Source organism: Ciconia boyciana, chromosome 26 (genome assembly GCF_034638445.1).
Source record: "Ciconia boyciana chromosome 26, ASM3463844v1, whole genome shotgun sequence".
Lineage (NCBI taxonomy): Eukaryota > Metazoa > Chordata > Aves > Ciconiiformes > Ciconiidae > Ciconia > Ciconia boyciana.
The window spans coordinates 2,089,086-2,107,028 of record NC_132959.1 but is presented as its reverse complement, the minus strand read 5'-3'; the positions used below and the strand labels follow the sequence as shown (position 1 = coordinate 2,107,028).

Below are 17,943 nucleotides of genomic sequence, written 5' to 3'. Positions count from 1 at the left end.
TGGTCTGGATCACATCCAGAGGTAGAAATTTGAGGATTTCTGTCTGTTTTTTCTGCATCTGCAGCCTTCCTCTTGGCTCCCGGGGAGTCTTGCTGAGCGTCCGCTGGTTTCTTAAGATTTTTCCTTCTGGGTACTGCTGGTTCTCAGTCGGGCAGGTAGGATGGCACATTATCTTGCATTGCCTTTCAGCTTTGCTGTGTGTCAGCCTGTTAATTGCAACCCATCCATTAGTTCTAGAGGGTCTGAGGCCGGGAATAGTGACTGGACGATGCGGTTGGTCGCGTAGGAGTCGAGAAAGACAAAAGTGTGGGTTAGCACAACGGAGGAGCCCCAAAAGACAGACAGGGAAGGGGTTGTAACCTCCTGGGACTTGCCTGAATAAACTCGAGTTGAAATTCTGCTGATGCTGCCAAATTTCAGTTGCTTGGTCCCACCTTCATCAGGTGGATCTCAGAAGGATATTTATCTGTACAGGCTGCACGTTAAGAACCGGCTGTATCTAGTCCCTAGATATACTTGCTTCTCCAGTACAATATTAATTTTTTTGGCCCAACTTACTTGTTCCAGCTTTTAAAATAGTTGTGTTGGATTTTTTTTTATTTTTTTTCCCTTGTGGGTGCTGTATCAAATATAAATGGAAACTTGGGCTGCTGCTTTGTTTGTCTGGGAATGGCAAACCTGTCTTTCGAGCACCGGAGAAGTGAAACCGCCTAAAGCTAAAGGAACATATAGAGGAGCACATGATGCTGAAGCTAATGACTGCCTTGCCCCTGACAGTGCTGCATCGGCACAGACGGGCACCGGGCTGCAATGCTCTTGCGTTTCCGCACACAACAAAGTGCCCGTGGTGTCGTCCGCGGGGACTTTATGAACCAAAAATGAAGGTGAGCCCAAAATATCGGGGAATTGCCATCAGTAGAGCACAAGGACGATGCTCCCATGGCAACTAGGTGCTGTGGGTTCTCCGGCTCGGCTGCAGAAGTTTTGCTGGGATTCCTAGAAGGCATTTTTCCTCCAGCATCAGAGCGGGGAAGATGCGGCCGTTCCAGTCTTGCTGACGATGCTGTGTTTCATCTCCCGGACCGCCCCACGTCCCTGCGTCGCGGGCGCTGAGCAGGGTGTCCCCTCTCCTCTTCTGGCCTCCTTCTCCCTGGGAGCCTCTTAAATGTTGGCTCTAAACTGACACCAGCTTTTTTTTTTTTTAGGTAGTCAGGAGAGCTTGCTCACCTACAGAGCTGCAACTGGAGATAATTACAGTCTGTATCAAGTGAGAAACAAAACATGTTTTATAGCTCTCTTGTTTTCCCCTGGGGGATTTTGCCACCATTTGAGAATTTTGTATCTTTTTTTTTTTTTAAATAAAATTCCTTAGGGAAGCGAGAGGGAGAGCCTGCTTCCTGGGATGTGCCACGTCTCCGGGAGGGCTTTGCTGGAGGGAGGTGAGGCAGGATAATCTGGTTTGCGATGCCGTGTCGGTGAAGCTGTGCCATCGTGCCCGTTGCCTCCCGTCCTTCAGGTGTGACTCGAGCACACCCGTATTGTCTGGTGCAGCTGAACGGCATCGCTCAATGTGCATCCATTTAACATTACTGTCTGGTTAACGAGGCCGGTTTCTTCTGAAAAGTGGCTAAAATTCAGAGGAGGGGGGGAAAAGTCTGCTCTTGCTTAGTTGATAATCCCAGATTGCTGATAAAGAGGAGATGCTCCACAGCCAGTCCTTGTTCATGAGTCAAACCGGAGAGGTTTAATCTCTGCTCTTCGTTTGGGTTACTGTGACACGGAGCAGGGCCAGTACTGAAGTTCCTGACTGTCTGACCTTCAGACCCGCTGAATAGCCCCTGGTTGAAAGAATTCCTGCTCTTTTGTGCTGATTTTTGGATGAAGTCGAGTGCTCTCCCCTGGCTTGCACAGCTCTGCAGTCGAGGTGCTCTGGAAATTCCCAGGGCTCCCAGTAAAGCCGCAGTTTTTCCCCTCCCCTTCCCCCTCCTCGCAGCTGAGTGTTAACACTGAAGGGCCCCATTCAACAAAGAATCTGAAGCCTAATTTAATTTTTATTGAATCTGGCTGAAAGCGTGTGCTCCTTACCAAGCCTGGAAAGCCTCCTCTTGAAAGGATTAAATAGTTGTGGTACCTGTTTCTGATAACAGTGCTTTTGATTTGGTTCTAGTACCGAAGCCACTTACGTTAAAGGGGAGGGCATTTTGAAACCCTTCAGATACCATCTACTCGCGTCTCTGCAAGCAGGGGTTTCATTCATGGTCTGCTCAGTCCTTCCCACCAGCAACAAGTGGATGTGCTAAATGATGCTGCCCGAAATCCCGCTGACTGGTGGCCATTGAGTCCTGGAGGCTGGTGTGTTGTTTCCTCGGTGTTTGTTGGCCAAGACCTTGATTTCCTAACCCGGTGCGTTCCTCTTCTGCATCCCAAGATGGTGTTTCCTTAACTTTTCAAAAGACAAACTGCTCGTGCTCCAGCTCTGTGCTAGCGGGTGAGGGCAAAGCTGGAAAATCACAGGGATGCTGTGGTGCTGGGGGACGTGGTACCGCTCTCGCGATGGAGCAGGATGGGTCCGTGTAGGTGAGGGACACCCAAAAACCCAGTTTGGTGATGGGCCCGGTAGGTCTCTGGGCTTTCTGCAGGGAAGGGGAGGCAGAAGGAGACCTTCTGTCTTGCAGAGAGGCCGAGCAAAAAGTTTGTTTTCCTTTCGTACCGCCGCTGTGTCTCCTTTGTGGTCTTGGTGGTGGTGAACCCTGGCTGCTGCCGACTCCATCACTTGGCACGGATCCTGCCAGTGCCTCCGTCGCTGGCTTTGTGTCATGCTCTGACTCCGATCGGAGCATGGCGGTAACGCTCCTCCTCACCTGCGTGCCTGCAGACGGGCCTTTACAGCTTCCTTCTGCTTGTGGGTGCGGAGAGGCAGCCCGGCTCTGAACCAGCAGTTACTAGGGGGTAATTTCTTCTCTTTTCCCATGTAGCAGTTCAAAGGGACGGCGACTGCCGTGGGTCTTTAAAGGAGACACACAACTCTGCTCACGTTTCATGGCGGTGCTTTACCTTGCTTAAATAACTGCCTGTGAAGGGGTATGGCTTGATCTGAAACCCCATCAGAGCCCAGCAACTCTCCCTTTGGGTACTTTGCTTTTTTTTGTCCGTGCCAAGTTTGCTGGATGTGGCACCTTGAGGTGCGGATGTCACCTTTCATATTTTTTAAAACGGCCAAATTTTTACAACATTCTGATGGTTTTCCTTGCGCATCTCGCTAGTGAGTACATCTCACTACCCTTCTGAAGGCCAGAAGACGACCACTGTGCGCTCAGGAAGCCTGAACCTCCTTTGTGTGCTCTAGTATTGTTTTATTTTTCTGCTTGCCAGCAATATTACAGCTGCGTTTGTCTTGTTGTCAGAACACATGACGTGAAATATCCACGTGCATGAAGCAGCACAAGGTTTTTGAGTACCAAGACATAATTCAGTGAAATTGCTTCAGATTGCTTATCAGTCAAGGTGGCACCAGCTCTCCTATGCTCGGTGTGTGTTGTTTGGGGTTTTTTTTAAGCGATATGTTCAGTTTACGTTTCCATGTGGAGCTCGTTTCAGAGGGACAAAGTGACTTCCCAGTAGGGGCGAACCTGCAGGATAACTTGACCGCACCGTGGGTGGGTACCACTATCTAGGGATGCTTTTTTAACGTGTCCTCTAGCAAACAACGAAGCAATGGCTGGTTAGAAAGTGCCTGTGCTCCCTCCCCATGCGCCAGCCTTTGTCTGCCAGGTATCTGGACTTCTCCCTCCTCCTCCTCGCTTTCTTTCATCTCCCAAGAGTATGAAGTGGAGGAAGCAGCCGTGGAGGCCCTTTCATGGCTGAGTTAATTGGAGCTCGGCGCTTTCCCAGCAGCCGGATCCAGACCGCAGCGCTGGGTGCGGTGAGGCTTCTCGCTATCCCATGGTGTCTTAAATAACCCATCGCCACTCACAGCTTCAATTTAACCTGGGGTCACTTCTTAGGGATGGGGGCGGAGAGCAGCATTTCATGTGTCTTCCTTGGCTTGCCCGTGCTTGCCTTTCTATATTTGGTTGCAGTAGACGTGCATTTTCCTGCAGAGAGACGAGACTGTCAAGTAGAAAGAAGTCTAAGGTGCTCACCTTGAACATGGCAGTCTCTTTGAGATCGGACTGTGCCAGAGGCTTGGTCGGACTTTTTTCTGTTGCATTGCAGATTTGCATTTGTTTTCTTGCTGCCTGCCGCGACTGCACCCCTTTTTTTAAGAGTAAGGTTTCTCGAGCACGGTTCGTACCCTTGAAACCATATTGATGCTGTAGTTGAACTTGTGTGACAGCTGTACTTTGGAAGATGTGTAATTATAGGGGATTTAAAACTGAGCCAGAACAACGTTTTCCTGGCAGAAATTTGGCTCGGAGAAGCTTTATCTTGTGAGTGACTTGGAGCCAAGTTTAGGAAGCTCCACCTGAAGCAAGCGTGGAGGAGCAGAAGTGCCTGAGATTCAGCCGCTTTGGCCTCATCTTTCAGCTCGGAGCACGTAGACCTTATTAACGAGCCCCTGTGAGCTGCTGGCGTGCGGAGCGAAAAAAGTTATCGGCGTTCTTGAGACGGCCACGTTTTAATTCTGACTTACTCCCTGGTTGTTTGTCATCGTCCCCAGCCCCGGTCTGCGTGTCGGTAGGTAAAGACCTCACCGAGCTGGTCTTTCCTTGTTTTCAGGTGGAGCTCCCTTGGCTTTTTTTTTTGTTATAGCTAGTTTCTTATCAGCCTGGGAGCAGAGAGATGGGGTTGGGATGGGCTCTGCGGCTCCTTCCCCCTTTTTTTACTGCATCTGTTTGCCACGGGGCATTTTTGCACCTGGAGGAGAGGCAGGAGGTCGGCCAGGGAAGATGGAGAGCAAGCGTGGGTGGGGATGCTCTTGTGTGTGCCTTCATCCCTTGAGTGAGAAGGTGCCTCGCGTTCCTCGCCGACTAAAAGGGCAACTTTGCCCAAAAGTGTAGGAAGAGCAGAAAAACCCATATGGTAGGGGATTTTCTGTATTTTGGAAGCTCGCTACCAAACATGGCATGCCGTGGCATTCGTACTGATAGCAGAGGGCTCAGGCCATGCCTCGGGTCTCCTCAGGAAAAAAAAAAAAGTCCACGGCACGAAGCCTGCGAATGAAGCCTTACAAAAACTAAGGCTGGGCACACGTAGTGTGGGAAGGAGCTGAGCTGCCCTCTTTGTGTCCCTGGACAACTCGAGTGTTTTCCAGCTCCCCCTTCTAGTAAATCTTGTCAAGTCATAGACGGCGGTGTTTTAATGCTGAATGAGGGATTGTGCCCTCCTTCTCAAGGGCTTTGGGGTGCTCTCGCCCATCGGGTGCGTGCGGTTCCTTCTGCTTGGGAAACTCCCCGCCTGGCTGGTTTAGGATCGGGACTAAAAGCGGGCAGCACTGCTGCCGGCAGGTCACTGCATGCAGGTGCGTGGGAGGTTGGTGCTCCCCGAGGGGGGAGGCTGGGCTCGGAGGTCCCCGCCGGCCCTGGGGGAATTAAGCCGGGTCTGCCGCAGCCGTTTTCTGTTTGTCGTGATGCTGATTGTGTCCTTATGTCAACCTCTGTCCCGCAGGATGGACAGAATGACGGAAGATGCTCTGCGCCTGAACCTCTTGAAACGGAGCTTGGACCAAGCAGATGATCGGGATGATGTCCTGGCAAAGAGATTGAAAATGGAAGGACATGAGGCGATGGAGCGCCTGAAGATGCTGGCACTGCTGAAGAGGAAAGACCTCTCGGGCATTGAGGTGCCCCACGAGCTCCCGGTGAAACAGGATGGTGTGAAAGTCTATGAAGAAAAGCTGAATGGGAGCCTTAGGCCCCATGGGGATGGCAGGACTGCAGGGAGGCCAGGGAAGGAAAACATTAACGATGAGCCGGTGGATATGAGTGCAAGGAGAAGGTAGGTGCTAAACGACTAGAGTCTGTAGCTTGCCTGTTGTTAATCCTGTGCTCTGCCAGATGTGAGAACCCAAGTCAGAAATTAAATTGACGTTTTGCGGTCCTGGGGGCCCGGGGGAGTCTTCCCGGTGTCTGCGAGGTCCCTTTGGCTGAACGCCGAGGAGCGGAGCCTGCTCTCCCAGGAGAGTTTCTCTGGAAGGCATTCAGCACTTATTCTTTCATTGTTTTTGCTTCTGCTGCCCTTCTTATTCCACTCCAAAACCAGATGGATTTTGTTTCTTCCTCCATCCGTACGTTTAGTATTATAAGCTACAACTGTCGGGTGGCTGGCAGAGCAGACCCTGCCGGTGTGCACGAAGGAGGAGGAGGGTTTCCCCTCCAGCCAGGACTTTTTATTAGCACCTACAAAAGTGGTGGCAGAAGTCCTTTCTTTAGCTGGAGGCCAGATCTCAGGCAAGTGGCACGGACAGTCACTCTCAAACCTGACCCTGGCCAGGCTAGTGCCTCTGCGAGGAAGAAATAAATGTTTTTTCTTGCTGAGCCTGAGACTGCTCGTGAGAAGCAGTTGCCTGAGCGATTGAGTGCTGGTGAGCTGTGCCTGCTTTCCAGGAGAAGCTTTGGCATTCTTCACGCTCTCAGTACGTGCAGCGTGCACACACCTGATTTTTATCATCGGTGAACTCCTGCAACTCAATTTCCGCAGCCAACACCTGCAGCCAGGTTCTGCGCGGGGGAGTCGGAGGGTCACACGTGAGAGCCCGTCCCATGTGCTGCGCAGCACCGGTGCATCCCGCCTCTGTTCTTATTTCAGTTTTGTTGGGACAGAGAAGGAAACAAATGTTAACGATTTTGATTTTTGGCTTAATTTGGATACCAAGCCAGCGCAGGCTTGGCTAACAGGCTGAGGAGCAGAACGGAGGAGCCCTGTTTTAAGTAGGTGCAAAGTGCTGAGACCTTCCCGTGATGTTTTGGTGGATGAAAAGCTGGGCATGAGCTGGCGATGGGCACCGGCAGCCCAGCAAGCCAACCGTCTCCTGGGCTGTGTCACCCGCAGCGTGGCCAGCAGGTCGAGGGAGGGGATTCTGCCCCTCGACTCCGCTCTGGTGAGACCCCCCCGGGGCGCTGCATCCAGCTCAGGGGTCCTCAGCACAGGAGAGACGTGGACCCGTGGGAGCGGGTCCAGAGGAGGGACACGAGAATGGTCCGAGGGCTGGAACAGCTCTGCTGTGAGGACGGGCTGAGAGAGCTGGGGTTGTTCAGCCTGGAGAAGAGAAGGCTGCGGGGAGACCTTATTGCACCTTTCAGGACTTATAAGAAAGGTGGGGACGGACTTTTTGGGAGGGCCTGTAGCGACAGGACAAGGGGTGATGGTTTTAAACTAAAAGAGGGGAGATTCAGGCTAGATGTAAGGAGGAAATTGTTTACGCTGAGGCTGGTGAGACGCTGGCCCAGGTTGCCCGGAGAGGTGGGGGATGCCCCGTCCCTGGAAGCGTTCAAGGCCAGGTTGGACGGGGCTCTGGGCAACCTGATCTGGTGGAAGATGGTCCTGCTCCCAGCGGGGGGTGGACGAGGTGGCCTTTGAAGGTCCCTTCCAACCCAAACCGTTCTGTGAGTCTTATGTTTTCTTGGTGCTTCAGATGAATGACCGCACCTTCCTCAGGAACCAGGTATTTGCAGTTGAAGCGTGTTTGATGGTTGGACTAGATGATCTTAGAGGTGTTTTCCAACCTTAATGATTCTATGAAGGAGGTGGTGGTAATTCCTGTGCAGAGCTTCCGCCTGCAACGACAGGAGCTGCATTCACAGGCCAGGAGATAGATGCTGGTGTCCCAACTGGTTGAGTACGTCTTTGCGTGTGGATGTACGGGAAGTTTGGCCGCTTCAGCCGGAAGGTTCGAGGGCAGGGTGAGCCCTCTTCGTGACGGGGTGCGTGTTGCCAACGTTCTCTGTTCTCACTCTCCGTCTTCATTGAGGAACTGGGATCGTGATTCAGCAAAACCGGGATTGTTTGTCTTCGTTGATGCGTCATATCGGGGTCTTTTTGTGTCGGTGGTGGCTTTTGGATAACGAGGGGGTGCTCCCTGCTCTTCTGGGGGGCTCCTGTCCCACAAGGGCTGGTGACCGGGTGATGGACGGGGGGTTTGAAGGCAGGGGATCTCAATGCTTCAAGTCCCTTCTGGGTGCTGTCAGTATAATAAATATTATAAAGATTAATGCCTTCACGGGCACTTTCTTACCTGTCACACCCTGGCTTGCAGAGCATCCAAAGTGGTGAACAGACCTGGAGTGCCGGAGGTGGGAAGGAGAAAACCACCTGGATTATTTTTCTTTAATGACAATATATGTGGCTTAAATCTGCCCGGTCACCTCTGCCGCTGGTTCAGCCTCCCGTAAAATCTGAAGAACTGCATGCGGCGAGGCAGAGACGTTATTATTGTGTACCACAGGGTTTTATCTGTGCTCGTGGGAGCATTCAGGTACGAGCAACACCCTTTGTAGGTACCCGGGGTTTACTTGTGTCCTGCTCCGAGTGCATCATCGGGGTGTTGCACCTCTGAAAAGTGCAATTCTCCTAAAAAGCCCTGTGGGTGAGACAACACGGGTAATACTCAGGCACTTGGCAAATGGGTTTAAGCTCTTGAGGTGTTAAATGCTGTAGGAATAACCATGGCTCTGGGTAAGTTACTGTGCAGGTCGTCTTCTCCCCGAAGAGCTGGCAGGTGAGCGTCGGGCACTGCGGAGGGCTGCGCGCTCAGCTGAGTTGCTTGAATATTGTGCAAGATGCGGGGAATCCAGTTAGGTACCAGCACTGGATGCAGACACTTGAATCACTAACTGATTGAAAAGAAATCAGCCCTAAAAAGAGGTAGAAAAATTCTGCTACGAGTTTTGAAAGAATTGAGTGCGAAAAATGTCTCTTGCTAGAGAAATAAGGCTGGGGGTGTTTAATTTTCCTACCCAGCTGATAAGGGGTTGCTAAGCTGGAGTTGGCTTGGGAACGTGCTCCACGTCTTGTCACCTCTGCCTGCCTCCTGTGCCCTCGGCGTAGCTCTTCTTCCAGTAGTTTTGTTGTAATTACGCTCTTCCCTTGACAAAAGTAAATAAAACAACCCTGACATATTCAGCAATTCTTTGCAGATGGCCCTGTTTTCCCCTGTCTGGTTTTGACTCTGGCTTTGCTTTTTTCCCCCTGACGGAATGTAAATAAAACAGCCCGGACATATCTGGATGCTTGTGCAAAATAATCACCAGCAGCCGTAATGACAGCCTATGTTTAGGAAAATTCTGAACCCAAATCCGATGCTTTATTACTCCGGGTGTGCCCGAGATGTGGCCAAGGATGCGAGAGGAGCAAGAAAAGCTGTTGTGCTCAATGCTTGATTGCCTTCAGTCTCTCTGGTCCGAGAGTTTGGGACGCTGTTACTCAAAGCAAGTGCATCCAGAGGCTTGCAGCAAAATAAGGGATGTGGTTTTGGTGCCTGCGGGGTCCGTGCGAGCAGCCCTGATGCTGATGGGGGAAGGGACCCTCAGCTGAAGCCTGATGTGTTTTATTTTTGACGTGTGATCCTGTGCATGCTGGAGAGCCTCCTATCCAAACACTTGGTCATCACAGTATTTGTTGACATGTGAAACTCTGTTGGGGAATGGTGGCTGCGAGTTGACCTAGGATCCCTGCTTCGTCACGAGGACGTGTTTATTCCCGAGCGCTTTCGTGTATGGACGTGCCCTAATGGATAGTTTGGAGATGGGCCCCTTGGGTTGCTCGCAGCAGAAGCCAGATAAAATGCCATGGGAGGGCGATGGGCCACTCAAGAGCTGTTGAAAACTCATCCAAAAGCAGCTCTTGCTCTTGGCCAGCTAAATATGAAACTCCTTGGATGCAGCTTGCTTTGCCTGGACCGGCTCGGGCTGACTTTACCTCGATAGGATGCTCTGGACCTTCTCTGCTGACCGCGCTGCTGGGACAGACCACAAACTCAGCCCCAGCTGGAAACCCTCCTGCCACCAGTGACCTGAGAAACTCCTCCTCGCTCCGGAGAGGGAGCAGCAGCTGGAAGACCCCTGGTTTGGGTCCCACACACAGCATCCGTGGGGTGCTGAAAGGGGATCCCCAAGAACAGGCTATCTGTTGATCAGCAGATACCGCGTTCATGTGACACCTTAAGTGTGTGACGGCCCACAAAGAGGTTATTGAGGGCGCTGAAATAATGCACCCACAAATGCCGTGCAGAGCCATGTTTCGGCGCTTTTGGGCTCAGCCGAGAGCTTTCACGGCTTTGATTTCTTCTTTTTTTTTTTTTTTTTTTTTTTATGGTTTGGAGCCAAGCTGCTGGGGGCATTTCTCCAGCTGAAGAGTGACTTGCAAACTCCATGATCGATGAGGTTTGCAGTAGATGTGCAACAGCTGGAGAAGGGGGCAGCTACGCAGCACTAGTGCTTTGAAATGCCCACAAAAGCAGCTGTAACGTTTGGGAGACGAAGCTGCCGAAGGCAAAACCCCCTGCGAGCCAACGTCCCACTCCGAGCATCCTCTCCGGACCCACCGCCCTTGGAACAGCCAAGCCTGGGAGCTGGGATTTGGCTCCGTGCTTCCTCCAGGATGTTCAAAGCTAAAAGTTTTGGATAAGATAATCTGTGTGTCTCCTTCCCCCCCACGCAGCCTCACAGCAAAGACCGTCCAGGGAGTCCGAGAACGATAAGTCTGTCTGCCTCGGTGGCAGCACGTCCGGCACCTTTATAACCACAGTGCTCGTGCTGCTTCACGCTGGACTATTTCGCATTTTTCCAAGGCTCTCCAAGCATCGTTACATTAAATTGGTGATAGCAAAGGGCTTTTATTAGTGTCTCCCTACTCTGAATGATGCCACCACGAACAGTGCGGTGCGTGGATACTGCTGGATTATAGCATTGATTTTTTTTTTTAATTCCCCCCCCCCGCCCCCCCCAGTGACGGGCTGTTGTCATTGCTGCTCCTTTCGTTTACTGATTTCTAGATCTCGGTTCAATTGGATCTTTTGACTCTATGCAGGGTATTTATTCAGATTTTCCTTTATGGAGTGACCTTTTAAAATAGATTTGTATTGAGATAGGCTTGGAGTTTTTATGTTTCTGTTAACTGGGGAACTTAGCCCGTTCTCATCTCCAGCATCGTGGTGATCTTCCTGAGTAAGTATGAACAATACCAGGCCGGAGTATCTACCCCTGTTCCCTCTCATCTCAGCACCTAGCTACGGTCGTGTCTCCCTGTTTAGTTACTGTATGGCTCATTATTAACACCCAACCGGTCCTCTCGCAGATAGCGTTTGCATCACGTGTCTGCTTACCTTGCGCTTAAAACAACCCACCTTTCACCCTGGGGAAGAAAACGTTTTTGAACGAGTCTCTTCCCTCCTGCGAGCAGAGGATGCTTCTGTCCTCAAGCCGGCGGTCCGCTGGTGTTCGTCAGCTCTGCAGGCGTGGAGAGCAGTGCCGAGCTCCGGTTCGCATCCGTGGTGGTGGTGGGGGGGTTGTCCCGCTCCCAGATTTGCTGCCGATGTCTCGGTGTTGTGGCTCAGTCTTTTTCTCTTTTTTTTTCCCCCCCCGCTTCTGTTACGCAGTGACCAGGACAGGGGACGATTAACCCCTTCGCCAGATATAATTGTCCTCTCCGATAATGAGGCATCCAGTCCCCGTTCCAGCTCTCGTATGGAGGAAAGACTTAAGGCAGCAAATCTTGAAATGTTTAAGGTAAGGGGTTTCTCGGCTGTCCCAGGCGGCTGCTCCAGCGGAGAGCTGTTCTGTTGCAGGGGGGTTCTGCTTTTCTGAAGGATTTGGGAGCTCAGGGGCTTTCTGAGCAATGTGGTAACTTCTGGGTGTAAGGATCCAGCTCTTGGATCCTTGGTTATCTGTGGTACAAATTCTTGCTTGTATTAAAGCTTCCTCACACTCTCTTGCCACCAAGGCACAGGCAGCAGGTTTCAGCTGTTTGAGTTTTGACTGATTTTCTGCCTCTTTGTAGGGTAAAAGCATAGAGGAGCGACAGCAGCTGATCAAGCAGCTTCGGGATGAGCTACGGCTGGAGGAGGCCAGGCTTGTGTTGCTGAAGAAACTGAGGCAAAGTCAGCTGCAAAAGGAGAACGTGGTACAGAAGGTGAAGCTCTGGGCAGCATCGTTTGGGGCTGGGTGGGATAAGGGGAAGGTGCTGGGCCTCGTAGAAGCCTGTTAGCGGGCAAACACAAAGACTTGCTCTGCTCTTGGACCTTCCTTTACTCCACATTTGTCCTCCTGTGTGATATTTCTTACCAAAGTGTGTCTGTAGCAAATCCACAGCCCATCCTACTTAGCATGCTGCCCTCAGGGCCAGCTGGGAAGATAAATCTCTGCAGCTCTGAAGTATTAGTATTTGATGTAGCGTCGATGAGGCTTGGTCCACGTCGGGTCTGTCGATGGATTTCCTTTCCAAACCTTTCCTTTTCATTTTCTCTCAATCTAGACTCCAGTTGTCCAGAACGCAGCGTCTATTGTCCAGCCATCTCCTGCTCACGTGGGACAGCAGGGACTGTCCAAGCTTCCCTCCAGGCCTGGAGCTCAGGGGGTTGAGCCTCAGAACTTAAGGACATTACAGGTGAGTCTTCCTGACACCCGTTTTCTGTGCAAAAGACTATGATTTTGCTTGGTGCACACGCGACGCTGCACGTTTGTCTCTGCCTGACAGAGATGCTTTTTCCAAGAGGCAGATAAATGCTGGCAGGTCTCAGCACCATCAGTAGAACAGTCTGGTGTCCCACAGTTGGTCTGGGAAGTTCTCTCTGCAGGCGAGGTCGTCTCTGAAGCTGGGCAGTGGTGACTGAGCCATTCCCGTAACACTTTGTGCCTGTCGCAGCTCTCGGCCCCTTGCATGATGTGCGTCGGGAGGTCTGGGTGCTCTGCTGCTTCAGAAGTGGCAGATTTTTCAGCAGGGAAGTCTGAAGTTTAGTCCAGCCGATGATTTGGGTCGTGTGAGGTGGAATGAGCTGAATTTAGATGTGGTGGCCCTGAAGAAAGTTGTCTGCTGCTTGGGAATACAAGTTCTGGGGCTGCAGGGAGAAGACTGCTCATTTGCACGTACCCGCAGGAATGGCCGGTCAGCAGAGCTGCTCTTTGAAACCGTGCAGAATGGTCAGAGGAAGAGGGTGAAGAAAAATGCAAGCGAAACAGGGAGTTGAAATGTTTACCTTCTTTGGGAGAGCGCTATAGGCAGAGCAGGGTGCTGTCTGACGCTGCTACCTTTCTGCCTGCGTGCTGAAGAATGCCAATTCTAGATGACACAATTGTTTAATGTTGCACGAGTAAACAAGAAGCCAACGGTATGAGCTCACTGGAAGGAGGGCACTCGGCCTGTGCCTGTGGAGCGGGGTGCTGACGCTGACGGGCGATGGGGATTTCTTTCCTGGGGCTTGGTCCAGCTCTGCTGCAGGGCTTGGGGTCCCCTGCCACCTTGGGGCACGCTCTTACCCCTCCCCAAGCGTTCCCCGGGTGTCCCCAAGCTCTGTAGCATCAGCAAATGGACTTTGTCCTTTCAGCAGGAGGCTGTCAGTTATATTTCTTTGATAATATATTGGAATATACAAAGTCCCCGCGATGCGGTTGTGAACCCAGATGCTGGGAAGCTGGTGTATGGGACGAGGATGGAGGTGATCCTCCAGCGTGTCTGCCTGCCTGTAGCTTTCTCTCCTGCTTTTGCCAAAAGACTTTCATTTCAATCTTGCTGATCGTTTACTCCCTCCATTAACCATCTTCTTTGTTTGTGGCATTTGTTTTCTTTGCTATGGCAACGATTCCGGGTCAAGTCTATTGTGGCTTCGCAGTGGGATCGGGCTGGTAAAGGAAATGGGCTTTAGGAGAAGAGGAAACGCATTGTTTGCACAGTCTTTGTGAAGCTTTTCTTATGTGTGACAGCGAAGAACCTCATCTAGAACAAGTCTAATTAAAAAAAAAAAAAAGGAAAGGGGGAGGGAGGGAGAAAAAGGTTGTCAGCCAAGAGGTATTTAATGCTTTAAGGTAATCTCTGCTAAAAAAAATGAGCCCTTCTACCTGTCCTCCCCCCTTGGAGCCGTTCTGGCGATGCCCAGAGACACGAAGACCTTGCTGGGAGCTGAGCGTTAGGAGAAGCCTGGGCAGGTCAAGCCCTGGCTCAGCCTGCGCTCAGGTCTTTCCAATCCCGGTGTCATGTTTCCGACTGCCTGGGATTGAGGGTTGTAGCACGCCTCTGCATTCCTGCACCAAAGGCAAACACCCATCTCCCTGTTAGTCAGGATTCTTATAACTGTTTCACTTTGAACTCGGGCACCGGTGTGAATTCTGGTTTTAATAGCTCTATGCAGATGGCAAACAGCCTCCTTTTTTTTTTTTAATCCCCTCTTTTCCCTTTGCATTTTTCCATATTGAACAAATTGACGGGGTTGTTTTTAATGCAAAGATAGGCCACGAATGTGTGTGTTGAAAATTACCTTCCAAAACATCCCAGCCTAGATCCTGGAGGTCTGTTCTCTTCCCAGTGAGCTGGCTGGCTCCTGGGAAGCGGTTGCTCCACGAGATTACTACCCCTTCTCTTGACTCAGGTGCAATTCCAGCCTCTCTACAGACAATATGAGTATGTTAACTTGAGGCATTCTCCCTTTAGGCAAAACGGCTGTGATTATTTAAAATAAAGGACAATTAGAGGAAAAGTTAAGTTCTTTGAGCGGTGTCTCGCGTTAGAAGTTAACTGGAGTTCCAGATACGTGGAAATCCTCAGCTGTTGCAGAGCCTGATCAGGGAACTAAAAATTCTGGTTTGCCTCAAGTCCTTCTTTTTTTTTATTTACTTCTTCTTTCCTTTCTCGACAGGGTCACAGTGTCATTAGGTCTGCCACAAATACGACTCTGCCCCATATGCTTATGTCGCAGCGTGTGATTGCTCCAAACCCTGCCCAGTTACAAGGGCAGCGGGTTCCTCCTAAACCTGGCCTCATCCGCACTACAACTCCAAGCATGAATCCAGCCATCAACTACCAACCGGTAGGTTACTAATTTGCCGCTGGGTTTTGGGCACGGTTGCCTGGTGGGGTTAGCAAGAAGGGAAAGGAGGTGCTTTACGAATCTGATGAGAGCCACGGAGGTGCTCAGAGCTCAGCACGAAGACGTTGGAGGGAAGCTTGAAGGTGGAAATACATCCCAAGCGTGGACGAAGACGGCTGTCCTTGACCTGCGTGAAAGAATGAAATGATAAATAATTTTAAAACTTCCTATTTGGAGCTGCCAGCTACCAAAGCAGTGGTTCCTCCCAGCAGCACTGGCCTCCTGCTGTAACAGCGACACAAAGACCCACCCCAGTGAAGCAGGGTGACTGGTTTGTGAGCTGGACTGGTTCCTCTTCCCGCAGTCAATAGCAAGCGCTCGCTCGCGTGTGCTTTTCTTCCCCTTCTGTCTGCCGGAAGAGCGCAGCGAACTCCCTGCAGTCGAGAAGCAGGATGCTTAAAACCATTTGTTTTACTTTTGGAAGAAAGGAAAGACTTCCGTGAAGACTGGAAATGGAGAGGGGAAAAAAAAATAACGCTTTCCAGTTCTAAGCACTGGTGCTGCGTAAAGCGATCACACCTTTCGCCTGCGAAGAGCCTTGGTTCCTGGGCTGCGTCTCCTGTGCTGTGGGACAGTCTCTGTTCATCATCCCAGACCGCGACGCTTGGCTGAGATGCGCTGTGTGTGTGCGAGCCCGGGTTAACGACCCCTGTTAATTCTGTTTAGGGTTTGTTGCCAGTTCTTAAGCCATTTAATCTGTCCTAACGATAGTATAGTGCAAATTTGTAAATTATAAACATGGCTACATAACGATCTGGAAGTCTTGCATCTGAACAACTGTCAAACAAACCTAATTACATGTTTGATTAAAAAAACCACCCCAACTATTGTTACAGAAGAGTTGCAAGTTCATTGGCGTTAATTCATCAACTATTTAAATCAGTGTGAGTCATCCCTGATCAGCTCTGCCCTTAATTTTCCTGGACCTACGTTAGAACAACTGGTTTGGGATTAGCTTGGTTCTCTGCCTTTTTTTTCCCCCAATCGGTGATGTGTTAGCCATCTTAAAGAAGAAAACTGGGGCAAACTGATCTTCTGTGTGTTATTCTCGATCGACACAACCATGTTCCCCAAGCTTTGGTAGCTGACCCTGTTTGAATTGCTGAGAGGGTTTGTTACTGTTCGGGATTTTTCCTTTTGTATGTGTGGAAGTGTTCCTACCCTGGGAAACAGGTAGGCTGGGTGAAGGGCTGACAGCAGCCCTGCCTGGGCTTAAATAGGTTGCAGGCTGATGGCTTCTTCTCACAAAAGACTGCGAAAGCTGCATCTTCAGGTCAGCAGGAGTCTTTGTGCTTTGCTACGGTCACGTGCCAGAGGGACCGCGCATCCAAATGAACGGAGGATGCAGGAGAAAGCTGCTGGAAATGGAAGAGGAGGGAACTGGCACATTCGGAGCACCTGTGTGGGAGGGGACGGACACCATCTGGCAGCGGGGATGCTGCCTGGGCGCCTGCCAGATCAGCGAAGCAAGAGGTGGAGGAGCAGGACTCGACAGGGAGCGATGGTGCCGGCACGTGAATTGCGGCGCTCAGCGCTACCTGCGCTCGGCGAGGCCGAGGCCGGGTCCTGAGGCCGGACCCTGCACACATGTTCCCTCGCCTGCAGAAGTCCCCGGGCTGCTCCAGACGCCAAGACTCCTCTTGTGGATTCCGGTGCACCGGAGGCTCCTCGGCACTGGCACTACATTATCGTAGGGGCTGAGACGAGCTCCCTGCTCCCGAATCCCAGCACGGCTCCTGTCTCCCCAGGTCCTTTTGGGAACATTTGCAGACAGAGGGAGGGTTGTGAGAAGGCGATCTGGCTCATCCAGGTTACTTTAGGGGCTGAGCCATAGTCGAAGGCTGTATTAATTTGCTGTATTAATCCTCATCTCCTCTTCCTCTCCAGCAATCAAGTTCTTCTGTTCCTTGCCAGCGTACGTCGTCTTCAGCCATCTATATGAACCTTGCCTCTCACATCCAGCCTGGCACTGTGAACAGGGTGTCGTCTCCGCTCCCCAGTCCCAGTGCTCTGAACGATGCCGCCAACTCCCAGGCAGCCGCCAAGCTTGCCCTGCGCAAGCAGCTGGAAAAAACGCTGCTGGAGATCCCACCCCCGAAGCCGCCCGCTCCCCTGCTGCATTTCTTGCCCAGCGCAGCCAACAGCGAGTTCATCTACATGGTGGGGCTGGAGGAGGTGGTGCAGAGCGTTATCGACAGTCAAGGTGAGCTCGGGGAGCTGCAGCTTTCCCTGACCGCCGCGATACAGTGCTCCCACGTGCCATTTCCTATTTTTTTTTCCTTTTTCTTTTTGCAAAACACCAAAATCTGCAGCTTGGGAGGCTGCAAGAGAATGGTTTCTGGTCTTACCCAGCCCTGAACTCCACTCCTTCTTGTTGTGGCTGCTTGCAGCAGAGGGCAGGGCAGAGCCCGCACCCCCCCGGGCACTAGGGAGCTGCGTGCCGACCCTGTGGGCACGGAGCCGGTCTGGCGAGGCCAGCAGCCTTGATGTGCCAAGCCTGCAGCCGGCCCTGGAGCAGCAGCGTCTGTGCCCTGGGGCTCGTCGGGCGGTGCCCACCTGGGGAGGGGTCTCCCGGGCCCTTCCCTGAATGTTTGGGAGCTGAGATGCAAAATCCTCGGAACTGTGACTGCCCGGGGTCCTGTCCCTGCGGGATTGTAGAGGTTTTAGCTCCCACCTCACCGTTCCCTCCGAGTTGCCGCCTCCCAGCTGGCTGGGATCGAGCCCATGCTCTTCCCGTGCATGCTCAGCACGGCGTAACTGCGGTGCATCGCTGGCTCATGCGACTCAACCACCAGGACCCCCAGATTTTTATAGTCTTGTAGAGCTGGTCCCAGCACCATCGGGTTGTTCCGTCCCTGGGGCAGGATTTTTCCTGTGTCTCTCCCAGGATGCTGAGCTCTTGCCCCGAGTGGGGTTGGACTTTGATGTGA

The 17,943-nt window shown here is 51.8% G+C and overlaps 1 protein-coding gene across 3 annotated transcripts in view; it reads left to right on the top strand.

Moving 5' to 3' along the window:
- Window positions 1-17,943, top strand: part of GATAD2B (GATA zinc finger domain containing 2B) — a 44,083-nt gene that overhangs the window by 20,210 nt on the left and 5,930 nt on the right. For all 3 annotated transcript variants that reach the window (XM_072846518.1, XM_072846519.1, XM_072846520.1), the window contains exons 2-7: window positions 5,608-5,937; window positions 11,534-11,663; window positions 11,935-12,066; window positions 12,409-12,540; window positions 14,783-14,953; window positions 16,901-17,216. In XM_072846518.1, the coding sequence (XP_072702619.1) occupies window positions 5,609-5,937; window positions 11,534-11,663; window positions 11,935-12,066; window positions 12,409-12,540; window positions 14,783-14,953; window positions 16,901-17,216 (1,210 nt within the window). In that variant the 5' untranslated portion in view covers window position 5,608. The remainder of the gene's footprint in view (window positions 1-5,607; window positions 5,938-11,533; window positions 11,664-11,934; window positions 12,067-12,408; window positions 12,541-14,782; window positions 14,954-16,900; window positions 17,217-17,943) is intronic.